This window comes from Phocoena phocoena, chromosome 4 (genome assembly GCF_963924675.1).
Source record: "Phocoena phocoena chromosome 4, mPhoPho1.1, whole genome shotgun sequence".
Classification (NCBI taxonomy): domain Eukaryota; kingdom Metazoa; phylum Chordata; class Mammalia; order Artiodactyla; family Phocoenidae; genus Phocoena; species Phocoena phocoena.
In genome coordinates, this window is record NC_089222.1 from 128,731,072 (window position 1) to 128,755,128 (window position 24,057).

Below are 24,057 nucleotides of genomic sequence, written 5' to 3' on the forward strand. Positions count from 1 at the left end.
TTTTTACAAATGGCCTGTGCATCCTATTTTTATGACCTAAGCTATAGCCTCTACTTTGGCATTTATCAGCCAAGTAAAACTGGGTAAGTCTTAAACTTTCAGAGCCCCAATTCCCTCATTTGTAAAGCAAAACGTTAGACTGGATCATTTCTAAGGAGCCTTGAACCTTTGAAATATATTAAAACGCAGGATATAATTGGACTTGCAGGGGTTTTGACCTAGATGGCCCAACACAATTCGATGAATAATTATTATATCACTAGCAAATAGGATTAGTAATGCATATTTTAATACAGAATAAATTCTCCAGCCATACTTTTTTTTATCATATCAAAGGTCATTTCTAGTTTTTTACATTACCATGGCATGTGATTGTTTTAAGGAATTCTTATTGTTGACTTGGTTTGTATATTCCTCTCCAGTTAAAGACAACACAGCACATATATCAGGAATACAGGTGAACCTGACCAAGACCACTCAGCATAAGAGTGGCCTGGTGAAGAGGAAAAACAATCCTGCATTCCAGCAGACTCTTTAGCTGACTCAGCCATCCTAGCTGATAGTATAATATTTCACGCCAGAAAGTGGTAAAGCAAGAGTGTAATCAGGACCATAAGAGGAAGTAGAAAACTGACATTATTCTTTACAGAGTAGATATAAACGAGGATAGCTGTCTCAAAAACAGGCTTGCCATCTACACTACTGCAGATAACTTACATTTTGCACTGAGAAATGTTTTCTCAATAAAACTACAGCCTAATGAGAATATATTTGTAAAAAAACAAAACAAAACAGTAGTTACGTTGGAAACCAGCCATCTCTTCCTAAATGGTGTTTCAGAAATAACAGATCTGCAAGATATGGCTAAAGTGGAATGTCACAGACTTTTTCTTTGCCTTTTTCACACTCTGTAAAACCTGGACCCATGGCTACTGCAGTTAATCTGCTCGCAGAGGTGCCATGGGTTTCCAGTCGGCATGCAGAGCTCATTTCATGTCCTCTCCTTCCCTTCACTTCTCATATTCATCATGTGTAACTAGGTCCTGGCTAGATGTCCTCCCACAGATAGCTTATGATGTAACACGAGTTCTCCTTTATCAATTTTGCAAGAGTCTAAAGCTTCGTTCAGATCAGATAAGGGCAATCATTCTCTCACGTTACCTTTTTTTATTGAAGGTTCCAATCACCTTTGTGCAGCTGGAGTTGTCTCCTCCACACACTCCGCACTTGTCATACTGCAGCTTCGAGCCAATGATGCCGTCACAGCCTGTCCTCACGCACTTTCCCCGGACGCAGACGGAATTGCTGTATGGCCTGCATTCCGTTCCATCGGTCACCTGAATAATGAGAAACACGTTAGCAGTGGGAAATACTTGGGCCTGCATAGGTGGGTTCTTTGATAAAATTGCAAGTTCTAATTTGGGAGTTTTAAGTTTGATTGGAATGGCTAGTACTTTGGAAACTAAATAAACAACGAATCAAAAAAAAAAAAAAAAAAAAAAAACATGGTTTCCAGGAGTATCCAACTGAAAAATTCTTGACATATTGGCAGAAAGAAGAACTGGGATAAATTGGGGTTATGCCCTTTCTCTCTTCTTTATCTCTTGAGCTTAATTCCGAACGTGTTAGGAGACCCGAGGTCCTAGTCTCCATTTCTGTGTGGGTAACACGTTCCCATGGTATAGTCTTGCCTTTTTATTGCTAGAAACAATCTTTCACTTAGTGTGGGACTGTCTGTCACTTGTGTGGAGAGCAGAGATATGAGCAGGCTCACGAATGCACACATCCTTTTTGTTTACACAATTGTTTTTTGTTAATTAATTTTATAGTTGATTTACAATGTTGTGCTAGTTTCTGCTGTGCAGTTAAGTGAATCAGTTATACATATGCATTATACCCACTCTTTTTTAGATTCTTTTCCTATATAGGTCATTACAGAATATTGAGTATAGTTCCCTGTGCTATACTGTAAATTCTTGTTAGTTATCTGTTTTATGATAGTAGTGTGTATGTGTCAATCCCAATCCCAATTTATCCCTTCCTCCCTCCCCTCTTGGTAGTTTGTTTTCTATATCTGTGACTCTATTTCTGTCTTGTGCGTAATTGTTATTACTGTAACAAAATTGAAAATCTACACTGGACAGTCACAACCTTGTAACGGTTGGAAAGCATTCCCTATTGTGTTGAATTGTGAGACACTGAAGTAGAGACAATTTTGTGTAAAAAAGAAGTCTGGGAAGGTCAGAGAAAAGTACTTACTGGAAGAGACTGAATATATTTGAAAAAAAAGAATTAGCATATATTTAATAAGCTAGTTACAAAATACTATGTATATGGACTCAGTGGTTTGTGCATATAAGTATGTATAAGTAACATATATAGTCATATGTGTAAACATACATATTTTGTATTTGTGTATATACAAAACTCTTTCATATAAGTGTGTGTATATGAGGGTGTATATGTGTATAAAGTGAGGTAGGGTATTCTTCAACAGGTTAACAGCTCTCTAAATGATTATATTTCCAGGTAATATTTTTGCTTTTATCTCTCTATAATATTTTTAAATGAAAATATATTATTTTTCAATAAAAAGATAAAACATTTTAAATGTTACATAACTTGGACATTAACTTATTTTTCAATAATATGTCATAAATATCTGAAGACCAGTTACAGAGATGGTTTTAAATATAGTACATATTTGCAAATTAGATAAACTGTTTTAAACTGCTGCATAATGTTGCTTGTGAGAAATGAAACTTCAATAAGTTAGAAAATGCTCTTCTGTGAAAAACAAGGGATAATTTCACATGCATATATTATAAATGTGTATAACTAAAAGGACATTGATTCATTTTAAAGGTGCAAGACATTTTAAAGTCTAGGTCAGGGATGATGATCTTGAATCTATCTTCATGAATCACCAAAGAAATTCTTCAGTAAAAGATGACAGAAAAATAGAAAACTTTCTTGTTTTATAGTCCCCTTTACAAATGTACCTAGGGAATACTATTTTGAAGTTAAGTTTGCAATTCACCTTCTTGACAGAGAGTTACACTTTTTCAAAAATAGCTTTTAAAACATTTACTTGTTCTGTTTACAAAATCCTTTTGATTCATTGTAGCAAGTTTGAAAATATAGAAATTACAGAGGTGAAAATGAAACCTTCCAAAACCTAGCCACCCCCCAAATAATGACTGTTTACATTTGGTATGTGCAGGCTCCATTCTACCAAATAATTTCCACCATGGACGCCTACTGTTTCTGGACCGTCTGCATGCAGTTACCTTTGGAGAAAACACTACGTAGTAGCCAGTGCCCTTAGCTCTGCAGGTCAGTTTGCACACATCTCCTGGCAGGATGCCTGCATATTTGGGAACCCATTCCACAAATGTTTTGACTCCTTTTGCATCAGACTGATATCCATTTTTGGCCTCACATTGCTCATGACGAAAAGATTTACCTAAAAATCAAACATGTCACATTATTACTCTCTCTGTTCTGAAACTTAGATATATTCTTGCTCATTTAAATCCATTTAAGGAGATGATAGATGATATATTTTTTTTCCAGAGTCTCTCTACACCAGTGTTGAAGGATTTTTATCTTCAACACAGAATTGAAAACAGCAATTATTTTCTTCCTACTCCCTGAACACTCAGTTGTTTATAATATTAATTTAAAAATCACTCATGTATTTGTTATTGATTTGCATACTGGTGGAACTGTGCAGTACAAGATTAATAGGCTATTTCTCCAGCCTCCTCTATTTATTACTGCTAGAGTACAAATTACACCCGACACATGATGGTTGCTGACACTTGGGAGCAGCGTACCATTGGCTGGGCAGGGTAAGACACTGCAGGAGCGGTAGATGGCCCTCTTCCCTGTGCAGTAACGGCCATTGTTTCTGGGTGCGGGGTTATTGCAGTGGCGATAGGCAAACTGTACTCCTCCCCCACATGAGCGAGAACACTGGCCCCAGGAACCCCAGGATCCCCAGCTGCCATGGCTCGATGTCTAAAACAGAAAATAGAAGATATTTTAACTGAGAAGCGAGGAAAACATTCAAAATGTACATTTGGAAATCACATGCATTCAATGACTCAGTGGAATGTACATTTGGAAATCACTTGAATTCAGTCGCTCGGTGGACACTTCATCACAGTTAAATTTTCACTGAATTTAACATGGTCACAGGTATTGAACACTCTGGAATTACAATGTGATTCCAAATCTTGGCAATCCACCTTTTCTGTCCCCCACCCCCCAGCACTAGAGGGTCTGAACACTTCACCCTAAGTACTGAGCACACTGCAAGGGTTGCTCGTGGCTTCTTTGGATCTTCTGATACTGCACATTTCTGTTAATAACCACCGAACCACGGTTTACTTTGTGTCCACCCTGATCTTGCATCTTTAAAGAACTGTGTGATGCTAAAGATTCTGTATGATTCCAGGTTGATTATGCTTCCATCTTTTCTCCCTCTTTAGCACTGAAGTTCTGCAGTCCCTTTGTTGACATCACACGTCCACCTGTGACAGACCCTCTGCCACATGCATAAATGTATCTGACCTGGGCTTGGCTTCATTACACCCTGTAAAAAGGAAATGGGACAGATACCGAAGAGCACCCAATCACATGCACCCACATCACAGGGAATGAAGAGTCCTGTTATGACATCCCAGGTTTATTGCTATAGAAACACGGCAGGCAGCAGGAAGCTGAGAGACTCCAAAAGGAAGATACTAGAAACGCCTTTGCCGAGGGAATTCCTGAAGAACTTCCTCTGGTTGTATGTGTCAGGGTATCTGTGTCAGGGTATCTGAGGATGCTTGCTTGTGTGTTAGTCTTGAAAGGCACAGGCAACACGCCTATGGCAACACTCTTCTAGGGACTTTGAAAATGTTATGAGTGAGAGGGAACAAATGCTTTGCTTGGACCTTGACAGTGAAGGTGTCAGTTGCTGACATGAAGCTGGACCGGGTGCATAGGGAGGGAGGAGGTGTCTCCCTGGAGCAGGTGTGGCTATTATAGTTCCTGAAGTTAGATTAACTTGCCATGAGGGGGAAAGCGTGACCATTTTGGAGTTCACCAAGTATGCATGAGGACCATGTGTCAGCTTTGCTGTTATTTCCTTACCGAATTTAAATAAATGTATTCCAATAACTTTACGAGCAGTTTGAAAGTAAACTCCCAAGCAGTAATTTGGGGCCCTACGTGGGGTCTCAGTTAGACAGAATCTGGGCTGTCTCCTTATTTGCTACAGGATATAACCTGAGATCTGCATTTTCTCCAGTAATTGACAGCTGGGGATGGCTCTTGCAGGTAAAGGAGGGAGCTGTAAATAGATCCCTCAAGGAAAAATATTTTAACTAGGAAATAGAGCCTTCTGTGGCCAGTCCCCACAGGTGTCACAGGAAGGTACATCAGACCTTAGGTCTCCAGGCCCTGCGTGACAAGAAAATCACTTACTGAATAATATTTTTTCTTGGTCTTGTCCACACACTTGCCCTGCAGGCAGATCCTCCCTTTTCCACATGGTGTCCCTTCCACGGCTGGCAGCTTCTTGGTCAGACACACCATCTGGCCCTGGCGCACCACGGCGCACCAGAGGCGGGCGCACACGTCCATCCCGGGACACACCGAGTACTCGGGCCCGAAGGTCAGGTTGCACTGCTGGCTGGCATCGTAGGTCTGTCCCGGGAGTTCCTCGGGGCCCAGGATCTGCTTGCGTGGCAGGTCTAGCAAACAGTTACCTAAAAGAATAACCAAGATTGACCACTGTTCTGTGTTTCTGTTTCAAACCTTGAAAATTATGGATCTGAAAATGCAAGACTCCAGCTGGTGCTGAAACACGATGCATCTACAGATCTGTAGTGTGATGCCCGGGGGAGGGGACTCCCTGTGGACGAGGCTGAGTGCCTCTGTGAGCTCACCAGCACCCACTAGGATTTCCCATGGATGATGTGCTCTGGGGTATACATAATGATGTGCAGTGGTTTGATTAAATAAAATTATTTCATAATAATTAGCTGTGAAAATAGTCATTGTGCTGAGGGACTAACAGAAACTGGGTTGGACCTAGAGGAAATAAGATAGTGGGTATAATAACAATAACAATAATAATAAATAGGTGTTTACAACTTTGAGAAACAGAGTTTGTCCTTGCACCCTTCCTATATCCCTTTCTCCACTTCCAACTACCCCATTCTTTTTTTTTTTTTTTTTTTTGCGGTACATGGGCCTCTCACTGTTGTGGCCTCTCCTGCTGTGGAGCACAGGCTCCGGACGCGCAGGTGCAGCGGCCATGGCTCACGGGCCCAGCCACTCCGCAGCATGTGGGATCCTCCCGGACTGGGGCACGAACCCGTGTCCCCTGCATCGGGGGGACCCATCCCCCATCCATGTCACCTTTCCATTAATTCCATAAGTAATAAACAAGTGGATGCCTCATTCATTCCTGCACTCAACCAGCATCTGCTTAGCACCTACAATGTTCTAGCAAACATACTAGATATTAGAAATACAGAGAAATGACCCAGATCTGCCCCTAAAGGTCTCCCAATAAACTGAAGGAAATAAAGTCTTTCTCTTAGACTGAAAGAATTTTAATAAAGAGGTTTCAAGCATCATATATCAGGAGCAGTGGGAGGAGAAAAGAAAACATCTTTGATAACTTGGGACTAGGCCCATTTTTTTACTCTTTGCATCCTTTTTCTCCCCTTTGTATCAGTTATTGAATGCAGTTGGTATTTGTTGGGTCTTTGGAGTGTGTCTGTCACAAACAAGTTGGTGCTCTCAGTACGTAGTGATGTGGGGATTATAAAGGGATGGGGGGGGGAGGTCAGTAGAAGCTGACATAGACAGTGCCAATTCAGAAGCTGAAATGTGCCTCACCTTCCCCAAAAAGCTTCCCTAAGAAATCCCTTCCCAGTGAGTTAACACCTTCAACTTCTCCTCTTCATACAGGAGCTTACATATTGCCCATCAGTTCTGGTGTTTTTCTGTCTACTTGATTTTAAGATTTACACACTGATTATTAACAATACTAAAAATAATTGGGGCTTCCCTGGTGGCGCAGTGGATTAGAGTCTGCCTGCCGATGCAGGGGACACGGGTTCTTTAAATGTATTAGCTTATTCAATCTTTACGAGAACACTATGAAGCAGATTCTTTCATTGTTTTATTTTGCAGATAAGGAAACTGAGGAATATAAAGATGGATCAGTTACCCAAGGTCCCATAGCTGTTAGGGTTTTATGCTCAGAGGCCCATCCTGCCTCTGCTGAGCACGTGGATAGATTGCTTATTTTATTGCTAAAGGGCAGGCATGTGTAGGGATCCTTTAAATGGTAGCTAATGGAAGAAACAGTTGATCTAAAGTTTAATTCTGGCAAAACACTAAATGGCTGAGTGTTCTTGGCCATAGTAGTTAACTGCTCCCTAATTTATTTTTAAGATCTGTGGAATGTTTCTCTCCTCACTGTGACACTGGAAGGGTAAAATTAGCTCACAGAGCTATAAGGGGGGACCAGAAAAATAGAAAACAATCATATTGGTACTATGCCCAACATATTTAACAACATTTCAGATGTATTCAAGTCATTCTTTTTATTCAACAAAAGAAAACCATGTTTAAATCCTACTTTCCACTGAGAAATGGAATATTCAGCACATTTTAAGTATACTGCAAATGTTTTTACAACTACACTCAAGTTTCTTCAAAGCGAATACCTTGAAATTTGTCAATCTGTGTTGGAGGCATTATATGAAAATGAATAAAGAGCAAAGTTCCTACTTAACTTCTGAGCCAGAACGTTTGAAGAGGTAAAGCTTCTTAAGGCAAGCCAGAAAAAGCATTAAAAATCAGTATCCAGCCAAAGAGAACTTGGGGAGAAAAACATTAAGTTAAAAGAAAAACATCAACAGCAAGTCAATAGGAAGGAATGATAGTAAAACCTCACTAAGCTTTGTTTAGAAGATAAAGTGAGATGAGGCCCTTTGGAACTCGGGAAAAGCATTATCTTCCTTGCTACATAAAAAAGAGCCTGTGTAAACCAGGGAATGCATAGCGGATTGCTGATGGTAGAAGACTGTCAAAAGATCTCTGAGGCAGCAAGAATGCTTTCCAGTTCTCCAAAAGTGCTGTTTGAAGAAACTTTTCTTTTTTTTTAAATTTTACTGAAAAGCACAGACTGTAAGACTGGGTAACTAAATATTAGCTGGGAAGTCTTTAACATGTGTGGGTGCATGTGGCATGGGTCGACCTCGTTTCTCGCAAGCTGAAATAACTCAGCACATCTCCATGGATATGCGGTCACTGATACCTCCTCTACCTCCCTGATGATGTATGATGTGTGAAAAGAAACGTACAATGCAATTTGGAATCGGCTTATGACAAAGGAGGCTCCAAGATGTGGCCTCTCTTTATGAAGCTCAATACCAAAGTATAAGTTTTAAAAATGTATAACATATTTACTTGGCTATTAAAAAAGAGATATCTTAGCTCTATGGTTTTCCCTTAGAGGTCATTTGGAGATGAACTTTTCTTGCTTAAAATAAAATGATTTATTCAGATTTGCTATTCATTTATTACTTTAATGCTCTCAACATTAAGATTTGTTGCTGCATTAGTTTCTGTTAACAGTGAAATCTACAGTCTATCCATTCCATCTATATGTTGAATTATGTCCTTTGGCAATAAAATAGGTACAGACAGTGCTACCAAAGGGAAGACTTGGGCCAAGGGACAACCATAAAAAAATCAATATAAAACCTGATTTCGAATCTCACGATATGAAATATTTAAGATTTAAGTAATAGTGGGTCGGATATACACTTTTCATCAAAAAAATATGTTCAATTTGGGGGAGGGCTGAGAGAGGAAATTGATCAGTCTTTTAGAATCTTTTATATTGACCTCTAAAAGTGTCCAATCTATTGTTGACTTTTCTTAATCTGTTTTACTTTTATTCTCAACCATATCTTCACATATTTTAAAATTTATCTGAGCCTGAAATCCTGTCTGGGCTTTGCTGCTGACATTTTGTCTGTTTATTCTGTTCCACAAAATTGCCAAGTTCTTTTTCCTTTTCTCTCCTCCTTTTTCTCTCCCTCCCTCCTTTCCTTCCTTCCTTCCTTTCGTTTTAACATTCTGCGTATATAGATGGATTGTTTCTAAAAGAAAGACAATGAAAAGGTGTGCACATCACATATTTGGTTTCACCATCCATGTTAAGTTAAATGCTAAGTTAACTGTTAGGGTATAAGTAAAGTAGAAACTTTAAAAAGTAAGAGCCAGTGATCTGAGATGGATAAACAAAGGAAAGAAAGTGGTGGTCTCTTCATGGCCACAAAGTACACTTGGGGTGGTGGAAGGTATGCCATGCCTCCAGGAAATGGAGCAGAAAAATCTTTGTTTTTTTATATCTGACTTCTAGCACTGTTTGTCTTTCATATTAATGATAAATGAAACATCAGATGAAGGTTGGTTGTTCTTTATTCTTCTCATTCCCCCGCCCCGCCCCGTTTCTAGCACTGTAGTTATTTCTGTCTTCTCTTCCTTTTTAACACACACACACTGAAAATAAGAATTGGCCCAAACAGGGAATCCCCTGGTGGTCCAGTTGTTAGGATTCTGCGATTCCACTGCCGGGGGCCGGGTTCGATCCCTGGTCAGGGAACTAAGATCCCGCAAGCTGCATGGTGTGGCAAAAAAAACAGAAAACGAATTGGTCCAAATATCCTTGGCTTAGGAAAAATCAATGAATATACCTAATGAAACTCATTCAAAGAAGGCTCACAACATTGCAAAGTTTCTTCTTTTATCATCATCTCCCTGGTCTTGCAACTCTTTTCTAAGGTCTTTATTTGCATGTTTAAAAGAGTCACTGATGCATTATGGGTTCAGTGACGAATAAACTAACTTGGGCAACGACAAAGGCACAGACAGTGGTTGCTGACCAAAGTAATTCAAGGGATCTGTTTGTGGTACACTGTTTAGCAGATGTAATGCCAAGGAAATTCGATTAAAAATTCTCTGTGTTAAAGGATGAAGCATAGCTTTTTAAACATATAGGTCACTGTGGACTTAAAGAACATGTTTTACTCACAGACCATGTTAAAGAACATATTTATTGTGAAAATAAAGAGAATACCATCATGGGCCTTGAATTTTATGAGTAGGGCCTTAAAAACTGAATGTTAAGATCTTATTACTAGCTTCACTGTCTACACTTAACAAAGGATTCAGAGAATTGGTTTTCTAATACCACTTTCTCTCCAAAGTTCTGTGTTCAGTAAGTGGCTGTAAACTTAGCTCTTTAAATATGAATTTTTCAAAGCTGTCTTTAGATTTTCCTTAGCAGCCTGTGTCTTGGGTGTTCTTGAGCTGTGTCTGCTCGGGCAGTGGTCCTTCTTATCACCTGGCACTGTGAACTGAGGGATCCAGCAGACAGGGCTATTGTTTTTGGCTTCATGGTTATTAAACATTTGAGAAAAGAAATTGAATAACCTGTTTTTGCTGAACAGTTTCTCTGCCAGTGCTTACCTTTATTTTTGAGGATCATACTCCTAGCCAGCTTGCCTAGAGCTAACTTGTATAGACACTGCAGGAAGTCTGCAAGTATCTTGGCCAGGCTGAGTTGGAGGAGGTAGTCTCCATAAGACATGGCTTCTTCCTTTCTGAATCAAATCTGCAGGCCCAGTTATTTTAGAATGTGCACACTGACTTTTCAACCATAACCTAATTGCTGCATATTTCTTGTTGGAACTAAATCGGGAAACACTCAATATTAGGAAATTTAAATTTGGCAGTGGTAGAGTGCTACACATGTCTGGCTACTTATGGCTAATAATTTTAAAAACAAATGAAATGATTCAAATTTAATTGTACTCTAAGACATCATTTCTCCAGCATTGCTGGAGGTGGGAACAAGACAGATAAGCTATTACATAAATGGATTCTCTAGGTAATGTAGTCTTTAGGCCCCACCTAAAAATTGTATCAATTTTGTGAGACTATCTACCTAAAAACATCAATAGCTTTGCTGCCTTTTATATGAGTGTCCTAATTTAACCTTCCTAAATAACAGAAAATCACTTCTTTTCTGAGTATCAATTATTGTATCCTGCTGAAATCTTGAGGGATTTCAGCAGGATACAATAATGGGGTAAGAGGGTTTCTGACCTTCTGGAACATGGTGCCAGACCACTGTGCTTTTACTGTTTCAGGGCTACTTTTTACAGCTCTTCTGGTTTCTCTCTTATTGTCAAATGATTTTACTTCTTTCTCTCAGCTTACCTGTCTGGCATCCCCTATGCACCCAAATGACTATTTTTTTTTTTTTTTGCTCTAAATAGTGGCCTAGAAAATTAGAACAGAAAAATAGTAGAACTGTTTCTACTACATATGAATGAATGGGCTCTGCTTGCAAATGTGTGTAGCTCCCTACGAGTAAATTGAAAAGGTTTGATGATATGATTATCAGCTTAGTCTTCGAACAAAGATGTATTCTGTTTGCTTTTTTGTTTGTTTTTCCATCATCTTGGGCTTTGACTGTCCCCTTGGTTCTCTCCTAAGATCTGGAGTTGAAATGTCAGAACTGCCACCATCTGAAAATCCTGTTGATTAGTTCCTATTGTCATACTTTGGCTTTAACTGACTTAAGTCAGCTTTTGGTTGCAATCTAAACGTTATTAAATTATTTAAATTCAAGTGTAAATGACAGTGCTACAGAGAGTATTGTAGCTTCAGTTCTGCGTCTGTTTTGAAATGAATGTAATTGAACTTTGCCACTGTGTCACAGCTACAGTGCCTTTCTTAGATCCTCATCATTCTGAAATTTCTTTACTCACTATAGGCGACTGATAAAATTGAAGTTTTTGGTGGGATGGGGCAGTTAAAACACAAGACTGCCTAACCAACACATTCAAAAGTGAGAGAGCCTAGGCATAATGAAAGGAATGAATGAATGAATATATTATGAGAATTTCCTGTCCGACAAATGTTGGTAACTGAATTTATTTATTTATTTAACATATAAATGGGGAATTCAGATGTGATTTCCTCAGTGCAAATGAATAAGACCTATTTCTAGCAAAAGTATGGTTTTGGCTGTTATCTACCATGAGATCCTTTGGAGTAGACACAGAAAGATGTATAAAATTTGTTGTAAAATTTAAAAAAATCTGAGTGTAGATTCTTTTAAATACAGAAATAATGTTTAAAAAATGAAAACAATACTGGGAGCATCTTTACTGCATGGAAAGTAAAATCATGAATTCCACAAACATGAAATAAATGAATCATTCCAGAAATATGGCAATAGGAACAAAATTCTGCACAGCATTGTAATTAGCTGACCTAATACTTACACAGGGAAAAAAAAGTTGGTTCAATTTTAGCCATAAGTATTTGCTGCCTTAGCAACTAAATCTGTTCATTTAGTGATTCAAAGTTTAGCTCAACCTTTTGGAATGAGTAATGTGTGATTTTGAAATGAAATATTAATGTTATTCCATTTTTAGGAAACTTGAAGAAAAACAGTAAAAGTAATATTAAGAGTGGAAACTAAGATTCCTCCCAAGAGGCACGTTATTAGATATGGACTTGATCAATGTAGGTAGGCCGGTAATTAGGTAAGCATTCACTCCAGGACTCTATCAGCATTTAATCAGCATTTTAAACTGGGCTAACTAAACAGAACATTACCACTTTATATTAGTCTAGGAAAAACCTAATACATTGATTCTTGATATTGTTTCTGAATCATCAAGATATTAGGCCATCATTTCAACTAACAAAGAACATTTATTTTGTATTAAGGGAAATTTTAAAGCAAGATGTGTGTGGATTGTTTTCAGGAATAGTCAATGTAAGTAGATGAAAGTAACTAAAGCATTACCAGTTCACCATTAACATAGCAAAAATGAGTTTATGAACATTTTGGCTACAAGATAGCAAAGAACTGTGTAGTGGAATTTCTTTCTGTCTGAAAAGAACTGAATTTATTAATTGTTGTGTAATTATGTAGCCAAAGCTCAAGATGACCAACTCACTATGAAGTTACAAAAATTTCAAGCCATAAACTTTGTGGAACAAGGAAAAACAGCTATTGCAGATTCTGTTTATCTAACTTTGAACCATACATCATGAGATAAATTTGTGAACAATTATCGTGATCAAGAATTTCTGTCACATTCACTTCAACCACCAGTTTTAGAAAGAGACATGTTTTAAGAGAAAAAAAAAAAATAAGGAATGAGAAGATGTCCATTTCTGTAATATGAGAAACTTGAACTCTGTGGTCTCTGAAGATCTCTTCCAACTCTACCTCATCTCTTCTCCTGTGTTTCTAATATTTTAAGGTAACAAGGAATGCTAGGAAATTAGCAACAGCTTGTTTCAAAGATTACTTAAGGGTCAGAATTTATTATTTCTAAAACTGTGACTTCCTTAGTATTTTTATATAATTTACAGCACTAATCCTAGATTTGCAGAACTTAATAAAATGTGCTGTGCTCTTGAACTGTACTTAGGGGATAAAGCCAAGGATTTTCTTTTGAAATTCTTAAACTGTTTTCTCACCATTCAGATTGATTTTTCTATTCCTGTTCTGCAGTTTTCACTCCACTTTCAGGAAAACAGGCTGTCAGGATGAAACCAAACTTTTTAGTGAATGCAAATCTAAAGAGCTTCCATTCTTGGTTTTATGTCGCCATAAAGAGAATCTGACAGAACTGTCACCTACGTTTTAACCACACCCCTATAATAAGGATGTAACAAATAATTCTGAGAGTCATATTAATAGCAGGGAAGCAAGATTATCTGCCAATGTTCTCACAGTAAGCTAGTGGTGAAAGAGGGAATAAAAGCCAGGCTTTCTGGGCACTGGCTAGGCATTCTGTGTGGTCTCCCACATTGCTTCTCTTTGAACTTTGTAATTCAAAAGCAAAAATACCATTGCTATAATGCCACCGAGGACATTGGCATTACACACCAACAGACAGTCCCCTTGTTCCTTTTTCTGACACTTTCTAAGCAACCACTGTCTTAGAGGGTAAGGTGAACATAACGAGGACATAATGAAGTACAACTTGCAATAATTCCAAGTTTTGTTTCTGAGCCTATGGAACTATACATACCATGGCCATCATCCAGGAATTCAGTGATGGTGGCTGAGGTGCATTTGGACCAGGGCTTGGATGCATCAATGCTGGTTAGGATGGAAGACATTAAGCGCTTATCTTCTGTGGAACCGAAATTTTCTTCACAGAATTTGGAATCGTCATGGGAGAGGCCAAGTAGATGTCCTAAGGGACAGAACAAATGAAGTGCAAATAATGAGTGATTTTTGTATTTCTACTTTTCTGTGGAAATTATACTAGCACTTGACTTTTTTCCTCCCAATTGTATATGAGTTTATTTTAACTGCCTTTTCACATAGAGACTGGACCCCCAGGTAAATTAAAGCTGCATGTAGTCAGAGTGGTCACTTCTGGTGAATATTTAGAGGAAAACTGAAAAATTACACTAGAGTAGATGTTCCTATAATCCATCTGGATCACACATGCTCAAGGATATGTAGAAACAGGCCTTATTTAGAATCTAGAATTTGCAAGGCAACTGTGGGATTATGTCATAGCCCTCACTACATATTATTTTGAATGCTTGTCTAATTTTCTATCTTCTCTGACGAACTATAAGCCGCAGGAGATCAGAGAGCATCCCCCAGCCTACCCCCGCCATCTACTGTTGAAAAAAATCTGTATTTAACTCAATGTTCTGTAAGTTACAAACACTTAATAGATGGTATTTGAATGTCAGTGACTTCTATTTTCTTGGCCAAGTAGATAGGTAGCCATAAAAGAGATGACTAGAGGAGAAAAAAAAAGATTTCAAGTAAATTTCTGTTTCCATGCATATGTAAGCTTGCTTCACTCCCGTTTCTTTTAGTTATTTAGTGAGTTGTGAAGGTATACTAGTCCCACAAGTAAATGGTATATTTTGAAGATATACTCACTTACACTTAAGAAATGTCTAAAGCACCAAGATGCCCATTACAGAGTGTTAGCGCTTGGAGAGAAAGAAAATACTGAGAAGGTAAGTGATTGTCCACAACTACTCAGGTGGTGCTTGTGCTTAAGTCTACCAAACACGCTCTGTGCAATCCCACACTGCCGTTCCCATTCTATCAAGCTAGGTATTATTTCACAGAGTACATACCCCATTCTTATAATCTGACTAAATTTTTTTGATTACATAAGATTAATTTTCACATAGTCTAAAGGTATAATGCATTCTCCAATAAATTTAAAATATTGTTGAAAAAAATCCAGGACAACAGTTTGGAGAGACTCTAAAAAGGTAGACAAGTCATCCTAGTAGTGTTTTCTGCAAAGCTTTATAGAATCATACACAAACCACCAAAAAAGAATGTGGAAAATACCACAGAAAAGTGATTACTGCATTCTCCTTGGGTTCCTGAACGCCAATGGCAGGAACTTTGTCCATTCTGCCAAGAAAAAGTCCAGTGAGCAACAGTAAAACCCAACAGAGATGAAATTTTTTATGCCAAACTACTGTTGGCCAACTTGTTAAATCACTAACACCTCATAACAAAATTGTCCACTGAGCAGCTGGTTGATGTTGTGGTTGAAGTTAAGTGGCCAGGGCTCGGTGACCTTCTAGGGCTCCACATTTTGATGCTATTTATGCAGTTATGTACTTCGGCAGCATTTACTAGGCTAGTCAGTTCTCTGTGGGAAACCCTCTCACCACCACTCACTTTCTATTTGGTCAGGAGCATAAATGCGCATCATAGTATGTAAAATATCTTCCAAGTAACATGCAAAAGAAGACTGGAAGCAGCTTGTCCAATTTTGGGGTGGTATGTTGAGTTTTTCACCGCACTCACAGAAGAATAGAACCTTTCATTCATGTCCTATTCAAAACTGCTAGAAGTTACTTAGTATATCAAACACTGTTGAGAATGTAGAATGTTTATCAGCTAACACTGTGGCATTAGTGTGGAAGCTTCATACTTGAGTTTTTTCCCCCCTGGCATAGAAGAGAAAGGGAAAGTGGCCTAAGGGGACCTCTATAATATGAATCCAGGTTTTCTACTTTAAAAAATGTGATCTTTGCACTCGATTTCATAAGATATTTATATTTATTTAATGGAGTAATAGTCTTTTCCTCCAAATGTATCTAAATAAATAGCACTTTTTATATGCCTTTGTATTACTGCATCAAGAGATATTCCCTTCATTTGGAGGCTAAATTTTAGATTTCCGATATAAATACAAGCCAGGTGGTAAACACCAAATTCGCTTTGAGGGACCTGGGAGAGTACCTCCATTTTTTCTTTTATACAGAATGGTGAAGCCTATAATGTTAAATATCAATCATCTAAGCAAAGCAATTTATTTTAAGATATTTTGGTCTCTTTTAATGAATCTTTTGACATGCTCTCTGGCCCCTAAATTGCTAATTTATCAATGTAATTTACTTGTTGCTGAAGATACATATAAGAAATGCTTAGACGGCCATCAGAAAAGATTGCCATTCTGGGCATGAACACATCTCAGTTCCACTTTAGCAAGAGCTGAGACGAGATGTGAATTTTGTAAGATCTCCAAGAGTCAGTCAGAAAGGGACTGCCTGAGGGTCAGTTGAGAGAGACAGACTCCTTGGAGGGAGGATGAAAGTTCTGTTTTCCATGAAGAAAGCTTGTCAGCTGGCTGGGAGAGGTATGCTCTCCCAAGGACAAAGAGAGTCATGGGCAATGTGAAGAATGTTTAGGCACCCAAAGAAACAGGCAGCCAGTGCCACAGGAGCTGGAACCAGGGCACAGCAAGAGAGACCCATGTGATTTCCCTTCAGGAGCTGAAGAGGAATTGAAATGGAAGAACAATGTGAGTGATGTCTGGAAGCTCTTCTGGAGAGACGTGACAGGCATACTAAAGGCTGTGAGCAGCCAAAGAAATGGCATTTTCAAATGTGATTCCCCCAATCATTAAGCTAGGACACCTAATGTCAGTCTGAAATCTGCCAATATCTTTGAACCCTGAAATGACAAGTTACATATAAAAGCATATGCTATTTTCAAGGGACACTTACATTAGAGATCACACACTATGTTATTCAAAGCTTATTAACAGAGAAAATTCTGGGATCTAGGAAATTTCAAATGTAATGTCATGGCTGACAACAACACATTTTAAGGAAATGCTGTGAAGAGCTTAATCAGAATTTATCACGATGTCACTGATTGCCTAGGAGTGACTTTTCCAGTGAGAGACTGTTCCTAAATCATCCACAGAAATGTTTAAAGATTAGAGATTAAGGATTTCTCCCACAAGCAGCCTTGGGCAGGATTAGTGCAGCTGAGATTTAAACACGTGTGCCACAGAGAATAAAACAATGTTGGAGAAAATATTGACAACTCCTAAAATAACGTATTGTTTTTTAATCAAAATGTATTTTATGATGAGTTTTTAGAGCAATGCAGACCAGAGTTAGTTGAGGGGTGAGGTCTTGGAGGAGTCAGGGCAAGGGGTTCCAGAAAGCCACAGAGAAAGGCGATTCTTTCCCTTGAAAGACAGAGGAGATACTTCTTTCTCTAGTCCAGGTATAGGAAAAGAGGAAGATTCAAGTCAATTTGGAAAAGGTAAAGGAAGAGATCTGAGGAAGTTCAACCAAGCTACCTTAGTAAAATAGGATGTGAAAAATCCTAGTGAGAGGACAGGACTGATATGGATTAAGGACCACAATTCAAGGTCTGGGTTTAAAGCAGAGGTCCCAAAGACTCACTGCAAGGAAGCATTAGTATTTGTATTTGGAACCATTTGTAATCAGTAGACGTGCAAAAGATTGAAGAGCGGTTTGTTGGCCTTAATGAAGTTAGGCAATCTTATTTACAATAATATCTTTCTTAGTGAATCTTTAATTCTTGACTCCTGTTATTGGAAGCCACTTCTCGCCTAAAATCCCGACAGAGTTAAGGACCAAACACAGTTATGTAGTGGGTGAGTTTGTTAATGGCATTTGTATATTCACACACTAAATTTTTTTTTTTTAAGTATTACAGAAGTCACAGTAAAATTTAGAGAGTAATGCAGGGGTCCAATTCAGTATTTTCCCAAGTGATGCAGCCTCCAGAATTGTGTGTTGCTGTTTGAAATCATTAGTAAAACTCAAGGTGTAAATTAAATGGGCTTCTGTATAAAATACTGACCTATTATTTTATTTTTAATTTTTTTAACATCTTTATTGGAGCATAATTGCTTTACAATGGTGTGTTAGTTTCTGCTTTATAACAAAGTGAATCAGCTATACATCAGCTATACATATACACATATGTATTAAATCATGTCATAAATACAACAGTCCTGCTGAGTGCCCATCACACAAAATAACCTCAGGAAGGAGTTTATTTGAATTATGCTAAGGAAATGAGTTTCATGGTAAATTACATTAAAGCAAAGTCTGTAGGGTAGGAGTCTGAGTTTAGTGTTAGCTCAGAAATAGCAAACACTTAGTCTCCTGATAATTTTTCTAGGACAGAAATCGTCTTTTAAAATTGGTAAATGGGTGACATTTCATTAAATAAATTTCATCTTGGACATTCACAATGTAGATTTAAAAAGCATCTTGTCTCCTTAAATTCACAAGTGAATCTGGTGTTCTAAAATCTGAGATAATGGACACCCGGGTAAAGACACATTACTTTAAAGGAAAATGTTGGTTCAGCTTCTTATCCAAATCAGTTATTACCGTACAACTAGGGATGACTTATAACATTAACCTCAGGAGGGAAATTGGGTTGTTTTTCTAAACTTTGGTCTGTAAATTAAACAGAATTTCAAGCTCTTGTCTCCTGACCCCAAACTGACCAATAGACAAGGAGACACAGCACCACATCTTTTAAAAATGTCACAAGAAGCTCTGTCATGTGTTTACTTAAGAAAGCACTGCTCAGATGAAGCATGTGTCTCTTAATGACGTGATGTTTTTATTTTTACTTAATTTTCCAGTTAAGATTATTGAGATGCAGGAAGGTCTTGCCAGAGGTTGAAAAGAGAGTCAAAAGCTCACATGGGATCAGAATCTAGATTCCTTGGTGAAGGAAACCAGGAGCTCCAATAATTGGATCCTACGTGTCTATTCAAATGCAAATCTTTATGTAGCAGTGATAAAACTCTTAAAACTTCCATTTCAAAACATTAAACATAAACGCTAAACGTTATATCAATGATGTAATTTAGAAGGAAGAAAACAAATTTTTTCACCTTATAAATAGCTGTGTCAATAACCTTTTGAATCAAATTCAGGATTATCTCCTTCAAAAGGAACACTAGTAAACCATTATAGGATAGTGTCCAAATCTTGGGCTCTATAGCCAGATGAACTGGGTTCAAATTTTCCCCGAGCAGTATACTAGTTGTTGACCTTAGACAGGTTTTGAAACTTCTCTGTGTATCAGCGTCCCCTCTTGGGTGACTCATTAATAGTACGTGCCTCATGGGATTTTGTGAGGCTTAAAGGATATAAAAGATGTAAAGTGCTTAAAATACGTGCTTGACAAACATAAATACCCAGTGATAGTTAGTTAACTTCATTGTTCTCACTAATATCTTGGTTTTGTTATAACTTTACTTATGGGTATTCTAGTCTTTGATAAATTTTGATATTACTAGACACTCTTGATTTGTGAGAGAAGGCAAAATTTTCTATTCATAAGAGGAAAAATCACTCATTAAGTGTGTGATATATTTATTTTATGCCACCTTCAACTTGTTGGCTTTCCACACACATGACAGACAATCTACAGGCCTCCCCTAGAGAAATACGAATTGGGATTTGATTTAAAAACAAACTAACTGATACTAAACGCTAAATCTTTCAATGCTGCCTCCGGACATGGAGCAAAGACCTATTCCCACCTTTCATCTGGGGGCCAAGAAAGACACAGTGTGGCATTGCTCCAAACTGGACAGAAAAAAACGCTCAGTTCATGTTGATTAAAGCTATGGGTTTGAGGGTAAATACCAAATTTAAACCTAGCTTCCTTTTACCTCACATCTCACAGTCAGTCCTGACATCTGATTCTGTGCACTTGGCTTTGGTGTATGGTGTTTCCAGGGCCTCTGCAGCTTTTCAAAACATGGGCTCGTTTAACCTAATCATCGGTGGGCGCAGAGTCACATGCAGATCAACATAACCAGAGAACCGCAGAGAATCACTCCAACTGCAGCAAAACATATGCAGCCATACTGTTGTGTCTCGACCACTTCCTAAGCCTCCAGCTGAATATTTGGCCCTGACACTTTGCCTGATTTTAGCTTAGGGAGCATTTTGGAGACTTTCATTGTGGAGAGATTCACTTAGCACATTTTATAATTAACTACTCTAAGGTTAAGCTTCGGCCTGTTTGCAAATTATGGATTTCATTAGTCTAAATAAAATCAGATTGCTCCCCCTAGCACATCAGAAGCTGGCCTAACATCAGTAAAATTATTATGTTGGAGAGCCATGTGTGCAGCAGGTGAAATCTTTATTATTGAAAACTGATAATAAAAGTTTGACAAGTTAAAAATATAAACTCCAAATGTAAACTTACATTCACTTGAAACTTGCTACAGTTCACATTTGGATTGTAAAAATTCTTACCTCCACCCAAGGTCCAGGGATGGGGGACTGAGTTCTTGATAATTTCAAACAACTTTCTTAAACGTCCTAACAATTTACTCTGTGTTGACGTGCCCCTAACATAGCAAGATGGCAGGCAATTTGTTACTGTCTAGGCAGAGTCTAGACGCATCAAACTCTATTTTCCAGAAGCCTGTATTGACATCGGTTGACTATGCATCTCCAGAATCTAGCTCTTTTTTTGGAAAGAACTAGCAGGAAAAGAGAAGTGCTCCCGTTTATATGTGGCACATGAAGAGTCACTTTTCAGAACTGTTCATTTAAGTCACTTCATTATGACTTTAACATCATGGGTAGAAAAGGTACAAGATAAGGACTTTAGGCTTGCCTCTGTTTATTGACATTTTACATAATTCTCAATGTAGGGGCATTTTTTGATGAAGGGAGTAAAAGAACAAAAAAACTTTTTATTCAACTATAATGACTTTGTATTTTAAACCACTATGTACAGAAAGAGGAAGCAGTGAGTGGGACATTCCATGTGAAATGGAATTTAAATCTGTTAATAAAGTATTAATCAAATATATAATTTCACTTCTTATAGAAAAAATAAAGTAGAAAGATCATGCGAACAGCCTGGAAATTTTCTCCACAGCTTATGTTTTGAGCACAGGAATGTATTTACACTGTATGCATGAAGCAAATTGCTCATTTTGGAATGGACTGAAGCGAATTCAAAACACTCTGGCAAAACCGAGGTTTCACAACGTCATTTTATCACCATATGTAGCCTGGATATGTAACCTCCAAATTTGGAAAGTAGTAAATGTCTAATAAAAGGGAAGGGAGGAAATTACATAAGAAGAACAGAGTAGAATTAGAATCCAGAGCATAGTTAATTCAAGCTGATGGCTTCAAGCAACAATCTAAAAATAAAGCGCTAGAAACAGAATAGCAAGATCACACTGGCTGCAGAAGCAAAGCTCTGTAATTGTATACAGATGATTAGGAAATATTTTGTAAGGTTATCTTTACAATTTTTAAGGCTTATACTTTATGACACATGTTTACAATATTTAGGTGAAAAGTGAAATTAAAGAAAAATAAAGCAATTAGAAAACAAAGTGAATGAAAGCCAGATCCCTTTATAAAAGGGAAATTAAATCCATATCCCCCTATTCCCAGACCTTAAATTTCTCAGATTAGGGCACATGTAATGGAAAAAGGGAAATTAAGTAGGCACTGTTTGATTGGAGAATGAATTACAGAGAATTCTAAAGAAGTAAATAGAAATGATCCAAACAAGAAATTAAAGGGAACACAGAGCATAGTCAGACATCAAAGAGTTAGGTATGATTTTTTTTTGCAAAGAAACCCACATTTCTCCCACGTTGTTCTCTTATAAAACTATGTCCACTATTCTTGTATTATTAAGAAAAGTTCTTATTGTACATATACAGTTTTAATAAAATGTTCTCATTAGCAACTGGCTTCCTACCTCTCTGACTGCTGCCTGCCTGCATAACCTCTTGGTTTAGGAACTCAGGAGGGCTGGGAAAGATGATGCTGGAAGGTTCTTCATTCCAGTCCAGTTGCCTTGGGGATCAATGCAGCCTCAAAGAAGCTGCATTTACTGCCACATTGGTTTCTTTACAAAGAAACCAGAGGCTGTCAATGTGTAAAAATGGATCACTAGAGGATTGAAGGAACAGCCCTTCCTTCATGGAATCTGTAATCTCTTTTTCACAAGGTCAGGATTTAGGGCTCATGATCTCATGGGCGGTCGATGCCACAATTCCACTCTGTTGCTTCTTTCTTTTTTTTTTATTGGAGTAAAATTGCTTTACAATGTTGTGTTAGTTTCTGCTGTACAATGAAACGAATCAGCTCTATGTATACCTATATACCCTCCCTCTTGGACCTCCCTCCTCCCAAATTCCCCGCCCCACCCACCCCCCACATGTTAGGTCACCACAGGGCACCGAGCTGAACTCCCTGTGCCATACAGCAGGTTCCCACGAGCTAGCTATCTTACATGTGGTAGTGTATTTATGTCAAACCTAATCTCCCAATTCATCCAACCTTCCGCTTCCCCACCTGTGTCCACAAGTCTGTTCTCTACGTCTACGTCTCTATTCCTGCCCTGCAAATATGTTCATCTGTATCATTTTTCTAGGTTCCACATATATGCGTTAATATACGATATTTGTTTTTCTCTTTCTGGCTTACTTCACTCTATATGACAGACTCTAGGTCCATCCACATCGCTACAAATGACCCAATTTTGTTCCTTTTTATGGCTGAGTAATATTCCATTGTATATATGTACCACATATTCTTTATGCGTTCATCTATCATTGGACACTTAGGTTGTTTCCATGTCCTGGCTATTATAAATAATGCTGCAATGAACATTGGGGTACATGTATCCTTTTAGACCTACCTCCCAGAGTAATGAAAATAAAAACAAAAATAAACAAATGGGACTTAATTAAACTTAAAAGCTTTTGCACAGCAAAGGAAACCATAAACAAGACAAAAAGACAACCCTCAGAATGGGAGAAAATATTTGCAAATGAATCAACAGACAAAGGATTAATCTCCAAAATATACAAACAGCTCATGGAGCTCAATATCAAAAAAACAAACAACCCAATTAAAAAATGAGGGAAGACCTAAGTAGACATTTCCCCAAAGAAGACATACAGATGGCCAAGAGGCACATGAGAAGATGCTCAACATCACTAATCATTAGAGAAATGCAAATCAAAACTATAATGAGGTATCACCTCACACTGGTCAGAACGGTCATCACCAGAAAATCTACAAACAGCAAATGCTGGAGAGAGCGTGGAGAAAAGGAAACCCTTTTGTACCGTTGGCGGGAATGTAAATTGATACAGCCACTATGGAGAACAGTATGGAGGTTCCTTAAAAAACTAAAAATAGAACTACCATACGACCCAGCAATCCCACTACTGGGCATATACCCTGAGAAAACCATAATTCAAAAGGACACATGTACCCCAATGTTCACTGCAGCACTGTTGCTTATTTCTCATCATTCCTCTACTCAGTGTGAGATGAACCAGCCTCTACCTACCCAGGGCTTAGAACTTTTGTTATGGAACTTCTCTCACTCTGAATAATGGTGATTAATTACTGGTGTACTTTTTCAATTGTCTCTGCGTCACTACAATGCTCTTGAGTATTTGAACTAATTCTTCTTAGCTTTGCTGCAAAATCAGAATATTGCCTTGGATGGCTCTTGTGTTTCTCCCACTTATTCATGCACATACAGAGATATATAAGAAATATCAATGAAGGATCAATGTTAGGCTGTATTTTTTATCAGTGAGTTTAATAGGCATGAATAAGAGAGAGGTGAAGACATAATCC

General features: G+C 38.1%; 1 protein-coding gene across 1 annotated transcript in view; it reads right to left on the reverse strand.

Annotated features, from left to right (window-relative positions):
- ADAMTS5 (ADAM metallopeptidase with thrombospondin type 1 motif 5) overlaps positions 1 to 24,057 on the reverse strand; it is a 43,323-nt gene that overhangs the window by 5,085 nt on the left and 14,181 nt on the right. The window contains exons 3-7 of the mRNA XM_065876682.1: positions 14,151 to 14,318; positions 5,479 to 5,762; positions 3,840 to 4,023; positions 3,291 to 3,466; positions 1,162 to 1,337 (exon numbers count right to left, since the gene is read on the reverse strand). Of these exons, the coding sequence (XP_065732754.1) occupies positions 1,162 to 1,337; positions 3,291 to 3,466; positions 3,840 to 4,023; positions 5,479 to 5,762; positions 14,151 to 14,318 (988 nt within the window). The remainder of the gene's footprint in view (positions 1 to 1,161; positions 1,338 to 3,290; positions 3,467 to 3,839; positions 4,024 to 5,478; positions 5,763 to 14,150; positions 14,319 to 24,057) is intronic.